At 40.0% G+C, this 20,020-nt stretch overlaps 1 protein-coding gene across 1 annotated transcript; it reads left to right on the forward strand.

Moving 5' to 3' along the window:
- Positions 1-17,201: 17,201 nt before the first annotated feature.
- On the forward strand, positions 17,202-18,137 carry PPP1R3C (protein phosphatase 1 regulatory subunit 3C; the record flags this gene model as incomplete). The annotated part of the gene is made up of 1 exon (XM_084244665.1): positions 17,202-18,137. The coding sequence occupies exon 1, from the start codon at positions 17,241-17,243 to the stop codon at positions 18,135-18,137; it is 897 nt and encodes a 298-aa protein (XP_084100791.1). The 5' UTR covers positions 17,202-17,240.
- Positions 18,138-20,020: the final 1,883 nt, after the last annotated feature.

A 20,020-nucleotide genomic window follows, 5' to 3' on the forward strand; every position in this document is an offset into this window, starting at 1 on the left:
ATGGAAATGTGCTTTCAAAAAGATATTCTGGTGATTCATATGTACATAAACATTTGAGAAACATGGGTTTAGGAGACCTTTCAGCAATAGTTACAACTATCGGATACTCATTATCTCTCACTTATCTACCAAAGTTGCTAAGAAAGTTTGGCTTGGGAAGACTCAGAGAATGCCAATATTCATCTGTTAAAATCTGTGACATTCATAGTGATTCTATCATAGTGATAAAGTTACCATACTTATGGTCTTCACAACAACCCTACTGAGAAAGGATTATTATTATTATTTTTTAAGATTTATTTTTATTTATTTATACAAGCACTGGGTACAGTCAGAAGCGCAGGAGGGTGAGAGAATTCACCAGAGCCAGAGCGGGGAGCAGAGCAGGCAGAAGGACCGAAGTACACTGCTGAGGGGAGCAGCGGGCGGCAGGAGAGGTCTGTGCACCATGTGGGACCCTCCTCTGGTGGCCGGGGAGCAGCCGGGGATTGAACCAGCGCTGCAGAGGCTGCAGGTAGCTTCGCAACCCAGCGCTCAACTGCTGCGCCACCGGGGAGGCCCCTGAGAAAGGATTATTAACCTCAGTCTATAAAAGAGAAAACTGGCTCTGAGAGATTTAGTCACTTGCCCAGTTAGTAATTAGTTAATGATTGAGATAGAATTAAAATCAGGTCTATCTATTCTCCAAAACACTTACCTTAATACTTTTTCTTCCTTCCTTTCTTCAGTCCTTTCCACCAAAGTCATTTTTCCCTCTCATAATCTCTTTTCTTTTTCAAAGTCACACATACACACACACACAACAACAACAAAAAAAAAATCAAAAACTATATATCAAATGTTGTGAAGAAAAAATTACATTAACAAAATAAAAAACTTGGAACAAATATGTATTTTGCCTATGTACTTGTAACATGATAAAAATGTTAATAACCACAATATGTAAAGAACTTTTATAAATCAAAAACAGCCCTGCAATAGAAAAAAAGAAAAAATAGACAAAGAACCAATTAATATGAAAAAGTGCAACCTCACTAGGAATAAAAAAAAAACAAAACTTTTCATTACCCAAATTACCAAAGTCTTAAATGAAAAGATAAAATCCAGTGAAGGGGAGAATCCAGCATCTTCCTTCTCACTTCATTCATCTCTCTTCAACCTCATATATTTGGAGATCTTCATTCATAACACCAACAAAGAGAAACTTTCTTCCAAACTCTTTTATATCTGTTTATTCTACTTTACATTTTTTCATAGCATTCATCTTCATTTTTGCCTGATTGATATAATGGAAAATTTACATTTAATTGTTTATCCTCCTACTGTCCCTCAAGGTCCTTTGTGCCTGCATGACTATGGGTGGAACTAAATCATTACAGCTGATAAATTAATTAGTGCCACTCTAGAATTAATGATCTAATACAAGTTTTTACTCAAATTTCTAATGGGTATATGAATTTCTGGACAATAGAATTCTGAATCTTTGTCTTGAAATGAGACTTCCTTGCCATTAAGCCTGTCCACCCCCACAAAGCATGCTTCCTTTAGCATCTCCTACATAGCTTCCAGATTGCCTGAGCCTGTCTAATGAGCAAACTTATACCAATTTTCCAGTCCATTGTTGGATAGCCCAGTTGTTATAAAGTTTTCTCTTACAGTGAAACAAAATTTATAACTTTATCACTATGATAGAATCACTGCGAATGTCACAGATTTTAACAGATGAATATTATGCATTTTCTGAGTCTTCCCAAGGCAAACTTTCTTAGCAATGTTGATAGATAGCACATGGAACAATCTTGTCTTCTTAGATTTCTGGTTTAGCAATAACCCTCCTAAAATGTAGTGAGCAGAATATACTAGTACCACACTTCATTATAACATCATTTTACTAGTCCACCTTGCTATAGATGCTTTCTTTGAATCATCTCATTTAATCCTCATAACAGTCCCTTGCAGAATGTTCTTATGACTTTATTTTATAGATTAGGACTCTGTAGCTTAAATGAGTTGTCATTAATGGACTCAAGTTTATAGAACAGTAAAGAGTAGAGCTGAGCCTAATGGCTTCCAAAACTTACAAGCCTCTACCACTGTGATTGTTTTTATCACTTAACAATCTAGTTACAACAAACAGAAATCTATTTCCCTTTTTTCTGTTTGTCAATGTGCATAGTCCTTGTGTTTAATGTGATTCAGAAAGTCTGATAGCTGGGAGACAACTTGCTCTACTCTGCCTGGAGGGTCCAGTAGTGTATGTAGTCTGAGCAAATGCTAATGACCCATTTCACTCTCCATCACTTGCAGAGTTCCTTGATGGTATGCTGTGGGTATTCTGGTGCTCATTTGTTAAGTATATTGCAAGTGCTTACTTGGAGCAAGAACTGTTAGGGAATGACTGTGGGGGAAAAATGGGCAGGTACGTTGACAGTGAATCAGACTCTGGTTGCACTTATAGTCTATTATAAAAAAGATGAAGCATGTTAAGCAGCAGTAACATGAAGCAGAGGGTGGTGACACTATTGCGGAAGCATCACATTCTCAAATTTCAGAAAAAGGAAGAATCATTTACAAATGTATGGGTCCCCTCTGGTAACCAGTATATTTTTTATAAAGTGTAAGAATTATTCTTGCTTGTTTTCTTTGCTTATTTATAGTCTTTTTTTTTTTTTTTTTTTTTTGGCTTTGAAGAACTGAGGTTTAGGCCAGAGGTGTAGGGGTGGGGTGATAGGAGTCACCAGAGACAGAGTAGGGAGCAGAAGAGGTGGATTCTGCTGAAATACACTGCTGAGGGGAAAAACAGGAGAGATAGGAGAGGTCTGCTGCACCATGTGGGTCAGCTCCCTGGTGGAAGATCAAACTTAGGCTTTTAGGGTGATGGCACTGAGGCTTAATCCCTAGGCCACCAGGGAGGCCCTGATTATTTATGTTCTCCAAATAACTCACTTTCTGAGTTATTTTATTTGTTATATAATTACCTCAATATGTATCCATCTTGTCCCCAAAGACACTACTTTATCATTTTAAAAAGCTTATATTTTATAATTTTTTATCTAGTTATTTGTTGATGGGTATTTAAGTTGGTTACATGTCTTGGCTATTGTGAAAAATGCTGCAACAAACATAGGCATGCATAATTCTTTTTGTATTTGTGTTTTCATATGTTTTGGGTAAATGCCTAGAAGTGGCATTTCGGATCATACAGTATTTCTATTTTTATTTTTTGAGGATTTTCCATACAGTTTTCCATAAAGCGCACACCAAATTGTACAAATATTTTCCTATTAACACTCTATTAGATTGAGAACAAAGGCTCTATTTTCACAGTATTTCTGACCCTGAATACAGTGGACTCCATAGTAGAGTCTAATAAATATTAATTCACCAATTAAATACTTAATACCCAATTTATAAAATTTATCTTTGTATTTGATTAGAATAGGTATTACTAATTTTAGGTGTGAACTTGACAGTTTTTTTTAACCTTATTTTTTTCTTTTCTTTTAATTTTTTTATATTGCTCATTTTTGTACAGTATTTGATTTCTTCCCTCAGGTGTAATCCCCGTAAATATCCCACCACCACATCATCTGTGAACCATCACCATGGTCCCTTCTGCTCTTCCCACTCCTGTTTTGATCCTTTTTCCTCCCCCAACCCTGCTTTAAGCCTCAAATCTATAGTTGCTCACAAGTTTTTCTTTTTTCTTTTTTGACCCTTTGTTTGGTTTCCCTATATTCCTCCTGTAAGCGATATCATCTGTTATTTTTCTTTTTCCTTCTGACTTATTTCACTGAGGATAATCCCTTCCAGCTCCATCCATGTTGCTGCAAATGAGTTTATCTTTTTTGACTGTTGAGTGATATTCCATTGTGTGTATACACCACATCTTCTGGATCCAGTCATCTATTTTTGGGCATTTAGGTTGTTTCCATATCTTAGCTGTTGTAAATATTGCTGCAATTAACATAGGAGTGCAGGTTTCCTTTGGAATTACTGTTTTTGTGTCCTTTGGGTAGACTCCTAGGAGTGGAATTGCTGGGTGGATCAATAAAACTGCAAGGGTGTTTCCGCAATCATCTCTTGAGCATCTACAATGTTTTATTTTTTTAAAAAGATTTATTTATTTATGCATACAAGAACTGGGTACAGGCCAGAGGTGTGTGTGTGGGGGTGGGGGTGAGAGGATTCATCAGAGACAGAGTTGGGAACAGAACAGGCAGATTGATTGAGATACACTGCTGAGGGCAGCTGTGGGCAAGTCAGGAGAGGTCTGCTGCGCCATGTGGGTTGCTCCCTGGCCTGGGATCAAACTTGTGCTACAGTGGCTGTAGATTGCTTCATAGGTTGCATCTCAACCCCTTGCGCCACCAGAGAGGCCCCATCTACAATATTTTAGGCATCAATAAGTGCAGGGAAACAGAGTTCTCAGGAGTTCATTGTCTAATAGAGGAGACAGTAAATTAAACAAATAAATATCAAACTGTTTATAGACGTTATTCTAGCTGTCTAAGCAAGTTTGTCTCAGGAGCACAGAACAGAGAACAGGGCATTCTGTTTTTGTCTCTAGGGATGGGGGAAGTTTAACATTGGATACTTGAGCTGAAACTTGAAGGATGGATAAGGTGTGATGGGGGAAAGGCTTCCAGGCAACAGGAACAGTGGGAACAAACAGGCAATGTGACACATTAAGGCAGGGACTTATGTGAACCATGTGCTTTCCACAAGTAGAGATATACAATAGTTCACAGAAGTTTCCAGGAGGTTTTGAAGTTAGTGGTAATCTTATGCAAACAACATAGTGAGGGACAAAATCAAGGAGACCTTGGAAGGCTGAAGAAGAAGGAAATATTTGGAAGCCTATGAAGAGAAGGGGAAGCTGGACAACAACCATGATTAATAAGGGAGAACCAAAGGATGATGAATGGTTTTATAGATGTCAAAGCAATTCTTGATGAATTATTGCTTTTAAAAACTCGTCTACATCCATTTTTGTCCTAGTGTCTGACTTGTGATCTGAAAACAAATCTGCCATGTCCTAGGACAACCTGTGCTTTTGCCGAGTCTCCTAAGTCTGGGGCATTGGGTGGTTGGTTGGCACTGCTCAATGGTACTTTTGAAATAACTTTTTACTCCTGACTGCCAACTTAATAGTACACTATCTTCATTTAGAATTTTTGTAATTGCTCTTCTCCAGACTGTTTCTTAAAGCAACTTTTGACAACTTGCTTTTTTGTCACTGACAGATTCACCAATATTGTTTCAATGTCATCTTTTAATTTTCTCTATTTGTGCAGGTCTGATGTCAATAACCCTTTCCTTTCTTCTTTTTTAAAATATTTATTTTATTTATTTAAGCATACAAGAGCTGGGGTGTAGGCCAGAGGTGTGGGGGGTGAGAAGATTCACCAGAGACAGAGTGGGGAACAGAACAGGCGTATCTACTGAAATACGCTGCTGAGGGGAGCAGCAAGCAAGATAGGTGAGGTCTGCTGCATCCTGTGGGTCAGCTCCCTGGCTGGGGATCGAACTCATGCTGCAGTGGCTGGTGAGAGCTTGATAGCACTGAGACTTTTACCCCTGTGCCACCAGAGAAGCCCCATAATGTTTTTTCTTAATTAATATTTCAAATTTGTGCCAGGTATTGTGTCAAGTGCTGGAAATATACAGATGAATGATACTGTTTTTGCTCTTGAGGAGCTTATGGTCTAGCTGAGGAGATAGATACCAAACAGAGTTTTATGTTACTAAGAGACTAGATCTTAATTTCCTCACCACAAAAAAGAAATGATAATTATATGACATGAGATTTTAGCTAAGGTAAGTGCTAATCATATTGCAATGATAAATATTTTAGCATGCTGTATACCTTAAACATATACATTGTCATGTGCCAATTTTATCTCAACACTAATAAATTAAAAAGAAAATTAATTACATTAAAAAAAGAATAAAGACAATGTCAACCTTTTTAGATATTTTGCACTTGGACACAAAGTTTCTTATGTTTTTAAAATCTCCCAAAACGTTTTTCCTCTAAGTAAATATTCCTCTTTTAAAAAAAATTGTGAGATCTGGTGCTTTTTTCATTTCAAAATAGCCATCAGTGTACCCATTATCTCATGCTTTCTTGGTCTTATATAGACTTATCTGTGATAAGCAGCATTTATAGCTAAGATGAATAAATAGAAATTGAGCTATTTCATCATTTCACTATATATATTTTTACAGAATGAGATACTTTCTTTTTTTGATTCTTAAACAATAAGCAATTGTTACTATCCTAAGAATAATAATCATTAAAAAATATGGAAGCAATAGATGAAATTTCCTGAGGCAGGCTGGAGAGGAGTGCATGGAGAGTATCTTGGGGAGATGATACCTGTGCTGAACCTCAAAAGTGGAATGGACATTCATCTAACAAGGTGAATAGAGGGCAGGCACCCCAGCAGAGGGGCAGTGTATGAGTACAGACAGGGCTTGGGAGTGACAAATGTGGATGAAGTTGGTGAGTTGAGCAGGGATCATGGAGGGCAGTGAATGTCAGTAGTTTATTTTGGGGGGCAGATTTCAATTATGGGCAGTCATTGTAAGATTTTGTGATCAGAGCTATGTATGGATGTCTTGTTGGTTTTGAGAAAGATGCATTTGAATGACACAATATATGGGTGGGAAATGCTGCTTAGAAGGCTATTACGACAATCCAAATGAGAGGCTGAGTGGCAAAGGAGTGGAGAAGAGCACATGGATTTTGAGAAATACTGAGAAGGCAGAATTTGGTGACAGATTAAATATGGGAATGAGGAAGAGAAAAGTGTCCAACAAGGTGTTAGAGTTCAGACCCTAGTTTAATACCTGTGAATGAAGCTGCTAGGTACCCAGAGTAAGGTGTCACACCTGAGGTTAGGCCTGGGCTCCCTGACTCCATCACTTTCTATTTTCAAAACATACACTATCATCATTCAGCCTTATTGAGTCTTAGTTTCTCCAGCTGCAAGATAGAATAGTAAGAGTGGCTTCACAAGGTTTTAGTGAAGACTGAAAAAAAATACAGAATGTGAAGGCATTTGTTAAATGGGAAGGAATAATCACATGCAAAATGGTTTTTTTCAAATGCTGTCTCTATAATCTTTGACAATCAAATACTGCATTTCTGTTTACAGTTTGCAAAATAAGAACCTCTTCCAATACTAAGCACCAAGCAGACAAATTCCATAAATAGCATAAAAACTTTGGAGTTGGGGGGCCTCCCTGGTGGTACAAGGGGTTAATACATAACCTATGAAGGGATTTGCAGCCACTGCAGCATGAGTTCGATCCCGGGCCAGGTTGCAACCCACATGGCGCAGCAGACCTCTCCTGACTCACCCACTGCTCCTCTCAGCAATGTGTTTCAATCTGCCTGTTCTGTTCCCCACTCTGTCTCTGGTGAGTCCTCTCACCTCTCACACCTCTGGCCTGTACCCCAGTTCTTGTATGCATAAATAAATAAATCTTTAAAAAAAATAAACTTAGGAGTTGGGGGTGGACCAGGGTAGAAGCAAGACAAGAGAAGGTGACACTTAACCATCTGTCCTGTTTTAAGCAACAGTTTTCTGTTCTTTTAATTTAATAACATTTAATTTTAAAAAAGCATTATATTGAAGTAATATTGTAGCCAGTGATTGTGTTATTAAATATGTGAAAAGACTAATAGAGTTGATATATGTTTTTTCTTAATATTAATTTTCTTTCTTCCATCCTTTCTTCAGAAAGATTAACTCCTTTAACCACTAATTGTTTTAGTTCAAAAACTCTGTAACAATGAAAGCTCAATAAGGTATACAAGGTCTAGTGCTTTTTTGCACTGTAGTATTATTTTTTAGTACAGAAGTTTTTTTTTTTAACAGGAGAATTGAGAGAATTTTGAAGCATTTTGCCTTCCTATTGGTGATCTCAAATGACTGCAAGCTTTACTCAGTTATTTAAAAGTTTAATAGTTGTTCATTAAAAAAATTAAAACTTACTTAAAGAGAATAAACAAAGCTTGGAGAAAGTTGGCTTTGGAATGTGGTTTTTAAAGTTGTGGCTGACATTCTAGAGATTTTACTACACTTTAGACAAAATATTATAGTCCTAGTGAAAATAGTTGACATAGTAAGTTCTGGGAAATTGTTTCCCCCTCCCCAGTTTCTCCAGTTTGGAAATTTCACCACTTCTTGAGCATGTAGCAACTAAACACAAAATAGTTCTCTGACAGAAACAAAGCTCTGACTCATACCAGATCTGCTTTTACTTTCCATGGTTAAGGGAGAGAATACAGCATTCTAGTTTAAATGAAGAGCATGAACGGTGTTGAATACTTACTGGAACAAGTAGTTATTAACGGTCATATTCAGAGTTGGGGGTAGGGTGATGTGATGTGTTTGTGTGATTTTGTGGGAGAGAGGACTAGTAGAGGAGAAATTTAATTTTGTCAAACAAGAAAGAAATGTGGGCCTCCCCTGGTGGCGCAGTGGTTGAGCACTGGGTTGCGAGGCTGCCCGCAGCCTCTGCAGCGCCAGTTCCATCCCCGGCCACCTGCGAAGGTCCCACCAAAAAAAAAAAAAAAAGGATTTAAAAAAAAAAAGAAAGAAAATGTGTGGTGACTTATAAAAGGGGGCCTGTTTTCAGTTTGGTTTCCTTCTGACAAAGGTGCTTTAAAACTCCTCCAATAACCACAGCTCAAGAAACCAGGTTACAGAACAGAAAAATACCTGCCTCTGGACAGAATGAACCTGGTGAGTAAAAGGTGCTTAGAGAGGGAGTCACTGTATCTCATATGCCTCTGAGTTTGCAAACAAAGAATCAGAACACAAAGTCCTAATGATTCAGAATGCTAAGAGTTAGTCAAACATGGGACTGAGACCAGAGGTGTGTCCTTGGCCCAGAGGTGTGTACTTGGCCCAGACAGAGGATGAGAATATCATTCAGCTGGTACAGACAAACTCAATCACACACACACACACACACACACACACATTTTCTCCAGATAGGAAGAACAGAATTTAGGAGATGCATTGTATCACTTCTCTCTTGAGTGGATTTAGTCTTTGCTGCGCTACGTTTGGTCTTTCCAGCGCTGCTTTTGGTCTTTCCCATAAACCTGGAGTTAAAAAGACAACTCATCAAGTCACTAAGTTTCCAGTGAGCAAGTTGAACCAGATCCCCTTGCAGAATTGCCTCCTGAGGTGACTTATAAGCAGATGTGGCTGTGTTGTCAAAGTGTCCCTCCATGGAGGCATGAACTGAAAATAATGTCTTATCTACATCCTTCGATTTTTCTGCCCCCAAATGAATGGGTAACTGGCTACCCAATTATTTAAAATTCATTTTCCTCTCCCCCCTTATTAAACAGGGCCATGTATATCATATATTAACTTCTTATATGCAAGTAGGTCTGAATATCACTGATCTGATTCTTATTCATGCACTCAGTACCATTAAAAAAAAGCTCTATAAGCTATCTTCCAGAATATTCATACTAATGCCTTTTTTAAAAGCCCACTTATAGTAGTTTAAGGTTTTCTTCATAGGTCCTTTCTAACTTTTCTTCACCCTGATCTTTCAGTGAATATGGAGAAAACTGCAGCAACTTGGAGATGTAACTATCAACATCAGAAAATGATTTCTCCTCTATAGTCAGATTATTTTTTTAAAGATTTATTTATTTATACAAGAACTGGGGTACAGGTCAGAGGTGGTGTGTGTGTGAGAGGATTCACCAGAGACAGAGTGGGGAACAGAACAGGCAGGGTGATTGAAATAAATTGCTGAGGGGAGCAGCAGGAGAGGCAGGAGAGGTCTGCTGTGCCATGTGGGTAGCTCTCTGGGGATCAAACACATGCTTCAGAGGCTGCGGATAGCTTCACAGTGCTGTGCTTAACCCCTTGCACCACCAGGGAGGCCCCAATATAGTCAGATTATTATTTCATTTTTTTGTTCATTTATTTTGTGAACTGAATATTTTCTGCTCAAAGCAGAAATCTCAGTCCTTTGAATCAAAGTGAGCAGCTCCACCTCACTGACTATACTGGGGCGGGGGGTGGGGGTCGGTTAAAATCAGCTATGAGATACACCATAACCCTGGTTAACGTATGGAAACTTTAGTAGCGGCACTCACTATTTAGGCACTTTCATGGCTGGGCACTGAAAAAAAAGGTGAGGTCACAGAAAAGAAATTGGTAACCTGGGAGGGAACTCCCCAGTGTGTTTTTTCCACAAGGGCATATCTCCAACAAGGTATTGGGTAAATGCTATAAGAGACCCACTTGCATAAGCCACAACCATCAATCCCTTTCTTCATGGCATCTTAGATTTTTCCCTGGAGATTTCAGGAGTTTAAATTTGATTTTTTGTACTAAAGATTGCAGCATCCTGAAGGCAAAGGGCTGTTTCTTCCAAGTCCTTGTGGTTCCTGGCATGGCTGGAGATGCTGCCCAGTTGAAGACGCCCTTGTTGATAGATTTATTGTTAAGGTGGATAAGACAAAATGCTGTTGGAAAGCTGCCAAAGTACACTTGGAGGAAATCTACCAATAATAATAAAACTACCTCTAATTCCTAATTCACATCTTCACTGGTGCAAATCTTATCCAAGAACACTGATCCCATCCCAGTTCCTCTCACCCCATAATGAAGGGTAGTAAAAGCCAGGAAAGAGCCAGTGAAAGTGATTATGCCAAGTGGAAGAAGTCAGACAGCAAAAGACAAATATTGCATGATATCACTTAAATGTGGAATCCATAAGAGCTGAATTCATAGAAACAGAGAGTAGAATGGTGGAAAACAGGGGATGGGTGGGAGTGGAGGTGGGCAAATACTGGTCAAAGAGTATAAACTCCTAGGGATCTATAATACAATTTGGTGAGTAATACTGTAGTTATGCAGTAATACAGTTAACTCTCGAACAACGAGAGAATTAGAAGTGCTGACCCTCATGAAAATCTGGGTATAATGTTCAACTTCCTCAAAACTTAACTACTTAACTCTTGGTATCCATAGGGACTGGTTTCAGGATCCATCTTGAATATCAAAATCTACCAGTATTCAAGTTCCTTATAGTCAGCCTCCCTCCCATCCATGGGTTCCATATTCGAAGATTCAACCAACTAATTAACATCTATGGTTGGTTGAGTCTGTGAATGTGGAACTTGAAGGTATGGGGGCCAATTGTATTGACTGAAAAATATTCATGTGTAAGGGCCCATGCATTTCAAATCCAAATTGTTGTTCAGGGGTCAGCTGTACTTGAAAATTGCTAAGAGAGTAATTCTTAAATTTCCTTACCACAAAAAAGAAAGAGTAAATATATGCCCTGATGTGAGAGTTAGCTAATGGTACAGTGGTAATCATTTTGCAACAGAGAAGTGTATCAATACAGTTGCATACCTTAAACTTACATTGTGTTATATGTCACTTATCTCTCAATAAAACTGAAAAAAAAAAAAGAGAAGTCAAGAGCCTCGATCATTCAATGTAGAGATTTATTGAGTATTAACTATAATGAGACAACTCTCTTTTCCTGAATCTAGTTGTTGGGAGAGTGGCTTTTATGGCATCAGTCAGCACCAGGGGGCAGGAGAGAAAGCAGCATGAATAGAAACTAGCGCAAACACAAAAGAACTTTGTGAGTAAATTAGAAGTGTGTGAAAGCCTCCAACACAGTTCTTGGTCTACCTAGAAGGTAGGCTAAACATGTTTCATTGTATCTGAAAGCTTTAAAAGCCTTTAAAAATGATTTCTCAATTACATTGTTCTACAATGTTCATTGTGGAAAAATTAAAAAATACAGAAAAGCAAAATGACAAATTTTTAAATTACTCATAATCTCACCATTTCAAAAGAAGCTCTGTTCACATTTTGACATAGCGTATTTTTTTTTAATTAACACTGCAGTAAACATTATCTAGGCTTCAGGTGTTCATTGTTGAGAATCAGCATGTACATATACTACATTAAGTTCACTTCTAAATGTCCACATCTACCCTCACCATTGTCCCTTTTCTTCCAACTTTTCCCTCCCTAAAAATATTCTGTTTTCCTGCAAATGGCCAACAGGCATATGAAAAAATGTTCAACATCACTTGCAATCAGGGAAATGCAAATCAAAACTACCATGAGATACCATCTTACACCAGTCTGAATGGCACATATTAAAAAAACTAGCAACAGCAAATGTTGGCGAGGGTGTGGAGAAAAAGGAACTCTCCTGCACTGTTGGTGGGAGTGCAAACTGGTCCAACCACTATGGAGAGCTGTGTGGAGATTTCTGGACCTACTAAACATAGAGCTTCCATATGATCCAGCAATTCCACTCCTAGGTATTTACCCAAAGGACACAGAAACATCAATTCCAATGAGCACCTGCACCCCTATATTTATAACAGCACAATTTACAATAGCTAAGCTTTGGAAACAACCCAAATGCCCAAAAATAGATGACTGGATCAAGAAGATGTGGTACATATACACCATTCAAAAAAGATAAACACATGCAATTTGCAGCAACATGGATGGCGCTGGAAGGGATCCTGCTCAGCGAAATAAGTCAGAAAGAAAAAGAAAAATACCCAATGGTCTCACTCATAGCAGGAATCTAGAAAACTTAAATAAGGGACCAGGAAAAAGAATAACTATAAGAAAGAAAATATCAAAATCAACAAACAACTATGAACCAGAGACACTCTATGGGGGTGGGGGCGGGGAAAGGAGGGCTTGGGGTCAAAATAAGGGGGTTGTAATTATATGGGGAATATAAAAAATAAAATTTAAATAAAAAATTCTATTTTCCATGTACAATCATATTTTCTTCTAAATGGGATCACAATACATTGTTATTATTTTGTTTTCAAAACTTTAATTGGTAATACCCACTTTTTAGCTCAACATATGATCATGCACGGAGTTAAAAATGACCCGGTAGTCTAATTTTGACTCTAACCTCACTAGTCCCTGGCAAGCAGCTCAGCTTCTCTGAGCTCTAGATTCCTCATCTGTGAAATGAAAGCTTAGAAGCCAATGATACCTAAGGTAACTTCCACCACTATCACTCTAATTGTGGATGGGTTGTTAAAGGAAGACAGTAAGGTACAATAATTGTTGCTCTGTCTGGTACCAGCTATGTTCTAAGCCCAGTTCTACCTGTGATCCCACATACATCTGCACCTCTCAGTGCCTTGGTTTCCTTATTTCTAAGATGGGGTTAGTAATAGTACACACCACCTAGGGTTGTTGTGGGAATGAGTGGATGAAACATATAAAAACCTTAAAACAGTGTTTGACATGTAGCAAAATTTCAATAGCACTAGCTGTTATCTATATCTTAGCTTAGGCAACTGCCTTGGCTGATATTAAAGTGAAAAAATATACTGAGGGATAGGGCACTGACTTGGGAACTACTGGGTTAAACAAATGTGCTGGGCTCTGTGTTGATCTTTCTCATTTAATCATTATGAGAAACATTATCCCCATGTTACATGTGAAGAAATTGAGGCTAGAACTTTCCTAGAGTCACATAGCTAGTGTCAATTCCAAAGGCTACAACCTTCAGAATCTTGGAAGAGCTATAGTTGGATGTTTCATTTCAAAAATCAAGCATAGCATTAATTATCTTCTCCGTGATACTTAGCATGAGTTTCTTTTTTCTCTAATAATTCCACTACAGCAATTCTACTGTTTGAGAGCAATTAAAAAAAAACAATAGGGGTTGGTTTTTTTTTTTTTTTTGTACATCTCAATTGAGCAGAACTTGGACGTGGGTTAATAAAAGTAATTTATACTCGACTTAAAATATTTACTTTTATAGTTGTAACCGATGCCTAAAAATTCCCCAAACCAAACAAAACAATGAAACCTCAGCAAAAGTAACTGGCTTGAGAGAAACATGAAACCTAGTGTGATTTTTTTTTTAAGATTTATTTATGCATACAAGAACTGGGGTACAGGCCAGAGGTGGGGAGAGGGTGAGAGGATTCACCAGAGACAGATTGGGGAACAGAACAGGCAGATCTACTGAAATACACTGCTGAGGGGAGCAGCGGACAAGTCAGGAGAGGTCTGCTGTGCCATGTGGGTAGCTCCCTGGCCGGGGATTGAACTCCTGCTGCAGTGGCTGCGGATAGCTTCATAGATTGCATCTTAACCCCTTGAGCCACCAGGGAGGCCCTAGTGTGATATTTTAATAGTCTGATGACCACATTGGTGCTGAAGGACGTCAGAACCCATTCAAGGGATTTGGGTCGACCATGTGCTCTTTGGCTGAGCCGTCACGAGAACAAAAAAAGGCCACATCATTTCTGACTTTAGTTTTCTTCTCCAGGGAGCAAAGTGAAAGGAGATACAAAATGCCTTTTAATCCAATTACCTCGTTGTTTTATCGCAGTTGGTAATTCCTGGCAGTCATCCTCTACTCTGTGGTGCGTTTGCGGATTCACCTTAACCAAAAAACCTGCAGCCACATTCTGATTGCTCACACTAAGCTAAGGCAGAAGATGCGCCCCTGCACCAGTGAGCAAAACAAACATTTCAAACAAGAATAATTACATTTGGGACAAATCACAGCTTTCTATGCTCAGATTTAATTGTGCACAGCCTTCTTGAGACGTAAAAGGCATCTTCTCCCGGGCAGCCCAAGCTGGCGCCCCGCCTGGCTGAGGTTTGTAGCTTTGCTCTGCAGTCCAGCACCCGCTACGTGCGTTACGGGGCAGCCTCCACGCCCCACCCCCGCCCCCTCGCTGAGGGCTGGCGTGGCGCTGCTGGGTCCAGCTGGCCTTGGAGTCCCTGAGCTCCGCAAGTCCAGTATCACCGCGGTCACGTTCCCGGGCGAGGGCTCGCGCCCCAGCTGGGCGCTGGTTGGCCAAGCCGTGGGGCCCATGGTCTGGCGATTGGTCCGAAGGGTTGGTTCACGTGGTCGGGAGCAGATAAGTGGCATCTCGGGCGCCGCACCCGCTATGGGTCCCGTTTACCACCGAGCCTTGAAGGCTGCGAGCGGGGTGCTAACTTGTGCAGGTAGCGGAGTGCCGGCTGTCACGGTCCGCCGCCACATCTCTGCCAAATGAGCTGCACCAGGTAGGTTGACTGCAGACTCTCTACCTGGGGCAGAGAGGAGAGCGCAGCTGTGGGGAGGTTGGGCTGCAATTTTCCTATGTTATCACTGCAAGCAGAAAGGCAAGTTCACTGATGAGTTGAAGCTGACCCGGGATGCCTCGGAGGTGTGGAGATTTGCTGGGTGCTAGTTAGGCAGAGCTTATTTTGGGAAACAGCATCCTGAACCAGAACAGTTTTAATGTGAGTGGGCTTTAGTTCTGATTCCTTCATGGATTCCGACTATCTCCTTTTCCTGCAAAACTGTCCCAAGGACTTGGGCGGCTTACGTTATGGACACAGTACTTGGGCATTGCTGGTTTGGTAGTTTAGCTTGGGGGATGGGTAGTACAGGACAAGGTTTGCATTTATTCGTTCTCCTTCAAGCTTACCAAGGTTTGCCATTGTAAAACTAAGTCTCAGAGTTTGAACAAAGGATTATTTTTTGGCTGTTGGCTGCTAGGATTTAAGATTCCAGGGACACCACCAAACCCTAAAATGGTCTTTCTATAAGTGAAAAAGTAAAAACAAGACAAAACAAACCCCAAAACAAAAAAATCCTCCCACAAACTACTTTAAATAACTTCTCCAGACATAACTTAGCAAAAGAGTTCCTTAGAAATTCTGTTAACTATTATTAGACTCACAAATATAGCTTTAGCTTTCATTTGTTTGTTCTAAGTTTGTACAACTCCCAGAAAAATCTCAATGCTCAATTCTGTGACTGTTCTTTTATTATTCTTTTTATGGTAATGACCACTTGCGTGTGTGCTTGGAGCCGTGTGTGAAGAGTTGCTAAAAGCAGATTAAGAAATGTTATGTACAGTAGTATATACGCACACTTCTTAACTATAAGCCTAGGAGAGGGCAAAAATACCACCATAGTCTTGGCAAAATAGATATTGAAGGCTAAAGGCCAGAAAAATACCTTTTGCTGGACACTTCTTGATTTAGTATTGCCAAGCATAGTTATGTCAGAAGATGTTTAAATAGCTTTAATTTTTAATTGTAAAAATTCATTGCCAAAACATTAGAAAATACAAAAAAAAGTGGAATGATGAAAATACATCACCTATTATCCTAACCCTCAAAAATCGCTGATTTCTTGATGTATTTCCTGCTGAGTTTTTCAGTATTTATAGGTTTATATATACATATCTTGAATACAGTTCAAATTTCAGATAACCAACTCTTTTAGACTTGTCATGGACATCTTTCTATATGAAATAGAGATTAAGTGAAACTTCTTTAAGGGTGTGAATTGCTGACTTGACTTCAGGGGGTTATTTGTGAAAGATGAGGAAGAGCATGATTATTAAAGTGCAGAAGATAATCCTCTGACTTCACTCCTTCCAGCCATCTTACTCTCAAAGCTATTCCATCAGAATTTTTATTGCTTTTTTCCCCCCCTTTTCAAGTGGATTACATTTCCAGAGAAGTGTAATCAATTCAACAGCAGAATCAGCAGAACAGCCAGAGGGAGCACAGAGTCTGGAACCAGAACCTGGTTAGATGGTTCCAGAACCTGTCTGATCTTTAGAATCACCCTGGAAGCTTAAGACCTTCTCCCTTCTTGTCTCCACCTTGAGAGATTCTGCCTCAATGGCTCTAAGTCCCAGGAGTCTGCCTTAAAGGAAAAAAAACCTGAGGCCACAGTGATCAGATAAGTTTGAGAACCACTGGCTCAAAACACATCCAACCCTTTTATTAATCAGATGGGGAAACTGAGACCCTCAAGTGTTGCAAGCAGTTAACCCATGGCCTTGTAGCCAGTCAAGGGTGGAGCCAAACATAGAATGCAGATTTGGTCATTTAACCCTCTTTTCTTTTACTACATAGGATTGTAGCTCCCTGATACTTACTGTACTGACTATAACTTAGTTAATACAAAAATAGTGTATATATTTATATACGCACACATACACACAGAGTATATATACATACAATAGTGTATATACATAAAAATAGTGTACACACACACACACACACATATATACACACATATAAATATGCATACTCATATACAAGTATTTGGAGCCAGGAGAAGAGTATTGCAGATCCAGGTGATAACCCTTCTTTTCTTTTTTGTGTTCCAGAATGATCCAGGTTTTAGACCCACGGCCTTTGACAAGTTCAGTCATGCCAGTGGATGTGGCCATGAGGCTCTGCTTGGCTCATTCACCACCCCTGAAGAGTTTCCTGGGCCCTTACAACGACTTGCATCGAAGAAATTTTGTGAACAAATTAAAACCTCTGAAACCATGTCTCAATATAAAACAGGAAGCCAAATCACAGAGTGACTGGAAGCGCTCCCACAGTCAGGCCAAGAAGCGCGTAGTGTTTGCTGACTCCAAGGGCCTGTCTCTTACCGCCATCCATGTCTTCTCTGACCTCCCAGAAGAACCAGTCTGGGACCTCCAGTTTGATCTCTTGGACATTAATGATATGTCCTCTGGCCTAAAACTCCACGAAGAGAAAAACTTGATTTTAGATTTCCCTCAACCTTCTGCTGATTACCTAAGTTTTCGGAACCATTTTCAGAAGAACTTTGTTTGCCTGGAGAACTGCTCTTTGCAGGAGCGAACAGTTACAGGGACCGTGAAAGTGAAAAATGTGAGCTATGAGAAGAAGGTTCAGATCCGCATCACATTCGATAGTTGGAAAAGCTACACCGATGTGGACTGTGTCTACATGAAAAATGTGTACGGTGGCTCGGAGAGCGACACCTTCTCCTTTGCCGTTGATTTACCTGCTGTCATTCCAACTGAGGAGAAAATTGAATTCTGCATTGCTTACCATGCTAATGGGCAGGTCTTCTGGGACAACAACGAGGGTCAGAATTACAGAATTGTCCACGTGCAATGGAAACCAGATGGGGTGCAGACACAGAGGGTGTCCCAGGATTATGCATTCTATCAGGTGCCCCCTAAGACCGAGTTAGAGCCAACTATCTTTGGCAGTCCCAGGCTGGCCAGTGGGCTCTTCCCAGAATGGCAGAGCTGGGGGAGGATGGACAACTTGGCCTCTTATCGATGAATGAAGCCACCTGGTGACTGCTCTTCACCTGTCATATTCTCCATGTAGTTCTAGGTCTGTATTGCTCAGTATTAGGAAGCCTGTGCTACGTGCCTCCAGTAGGTGTAGGTTTGAGCTTTTGAGACCTGGCTACAAAAAGATAGTCACTTGACAATTTAGTTCTGGGATCTGTATGGATGATGCTGCCCAGTTTTGCTTTGGAGGATCAAGTCACAGCCTGGAACCCTGTTTTTATAAGTCATGCTTTTGCAGTGCCCGGTCTCCACCCCTCCCAGTTCACTAGCTTTCACATTGGGCAAGGAAAGGTTGAGGAAGGATGATTGATGGTGACGGAAAGCTGTGCTAATGGTATGAGGGAAGTCTGAAAAGTGTACACAGGGCCTTAGCAGCTCGAGTCAGCAGGAGTGGGAGGTCTGATATTTAACTGGTGGTGAGAAAATGGAAGGTTACTTTGTGTTTTAAAGTTGGTTTTACAGTGCTCTCCTGGGGAAATAATTTTTAGAGAGGAGAACAAGATCCATTCTGTGTATTCTTGTGAAGAATAAACAAACACTTTAGGGCTGTTGGGTGGGATTGGGGAAAGGTGCATCATAACTCTGCAGAATCAAGATGTGAAGTGAAGCCTTTCTGTTCAGATGTGATTTGTCAAAAACTATGATTTGGGGGAACATTTAAGCAAATCTGACTTGGCAGTTCTAATGTTATAAGTGACCTTGTTGGTCATCAAGGCAGCATGCCAGGTTCTCAGTTTGGAATGCTGCCTGACCAAAAATCCATGCCATTATTGGTGGCTAACCACTTCTGGGGACTCCATGTGATGTCAAGGATGGCTCTTTGCAAGTGCCTTGATTCAACCAGAACACTGTAGTCTCTTAACCCAAATATCTGAACGGCCATCTGATAACTCATGAGTGTTTGGCCCGATAAGAAGGTCCACTCTGTATACTGGCATTCCTTCTGCAATACCATTGTATCTCGAGAGTGTTGTTGGTGTATACAACTCACATCCTTCATATTGAAGGCGACTCATTTTTCCACCACACTTTTTTCTATGTGATGTTGAAAGTGAGGACTGACACTGATTCTCGATTCAAGAATCCAGTACCTTGCACATAAAAGAAGCAGTCTATTTCTTGCATATATTTCTCTTGCTGTTTTCAGTTTTTCTACCTAATTTACTTTGCAGTAAAAATATTTTTTGTTAGAAACGTGGATGTGACTTGTTTTGGACGTGTGGTAGTATACTTGTTCAGAGGTGTGTGTAAATCCATTCTGTAAGATCTTAAGGACAGGAGTCCCCGAATGTTTGCTTCTATCATTGTGCACGTTACCAAGAGGTGTTCAGAGAATGCAGTTAATTTTAACACGTGTGATCTGCTATGCTGGAAAAATACTATTGGAATAACACTGCTGTGACTGTATTTGAGGTTTGGCTAGCACCCACCATTTTTCTGCTCTAAGTATTTCACTCTCCTTTAGCTATCCTTTGTGAACTTCTCACTTTAAGAATAAATGTGTTTGATATATAAGAGTATGTTTCCTTTCTCAGAGTCACAGTCAAATAAGAAACCATCAACCAAGAGTCCCCTGTTTTGGTTAAGAACAAGTGAGCATAGTTGGGACCAGGAATTGGATCCACCTGAGTGGAAGGTACCAGCCATTAGTGAACACACTTCCAAACTTTTGGCCAATGGAACTGGGTCCCAAGGGATGTGGCTTGGAGCTGCTGCAATTGTTTCCTCAGTACTCCTGTCTGTGCTTACTGGTCATCATACACATGGCCTGCTGGGTCAAGGTTACCTTGGGGACCACTTCTTAGCTTTAAAATGGGGAGGGGGTAGTGTGGGAAGGATGCAATGGCTCCCTTAATCTCCTGCAGCCCT

The sequence above is a fragment of the Talpa europaea genome (assembly GCF_964194135.1).
Source record: "Talpa europaea genome assembly, chromosome: 10".
Taxonomy (NCBI): Eukaryota; Metazoa; Chordata; class Mammalia; order Eulipotyphla; family Talpidae; genus Talpa; species Talpa europaea.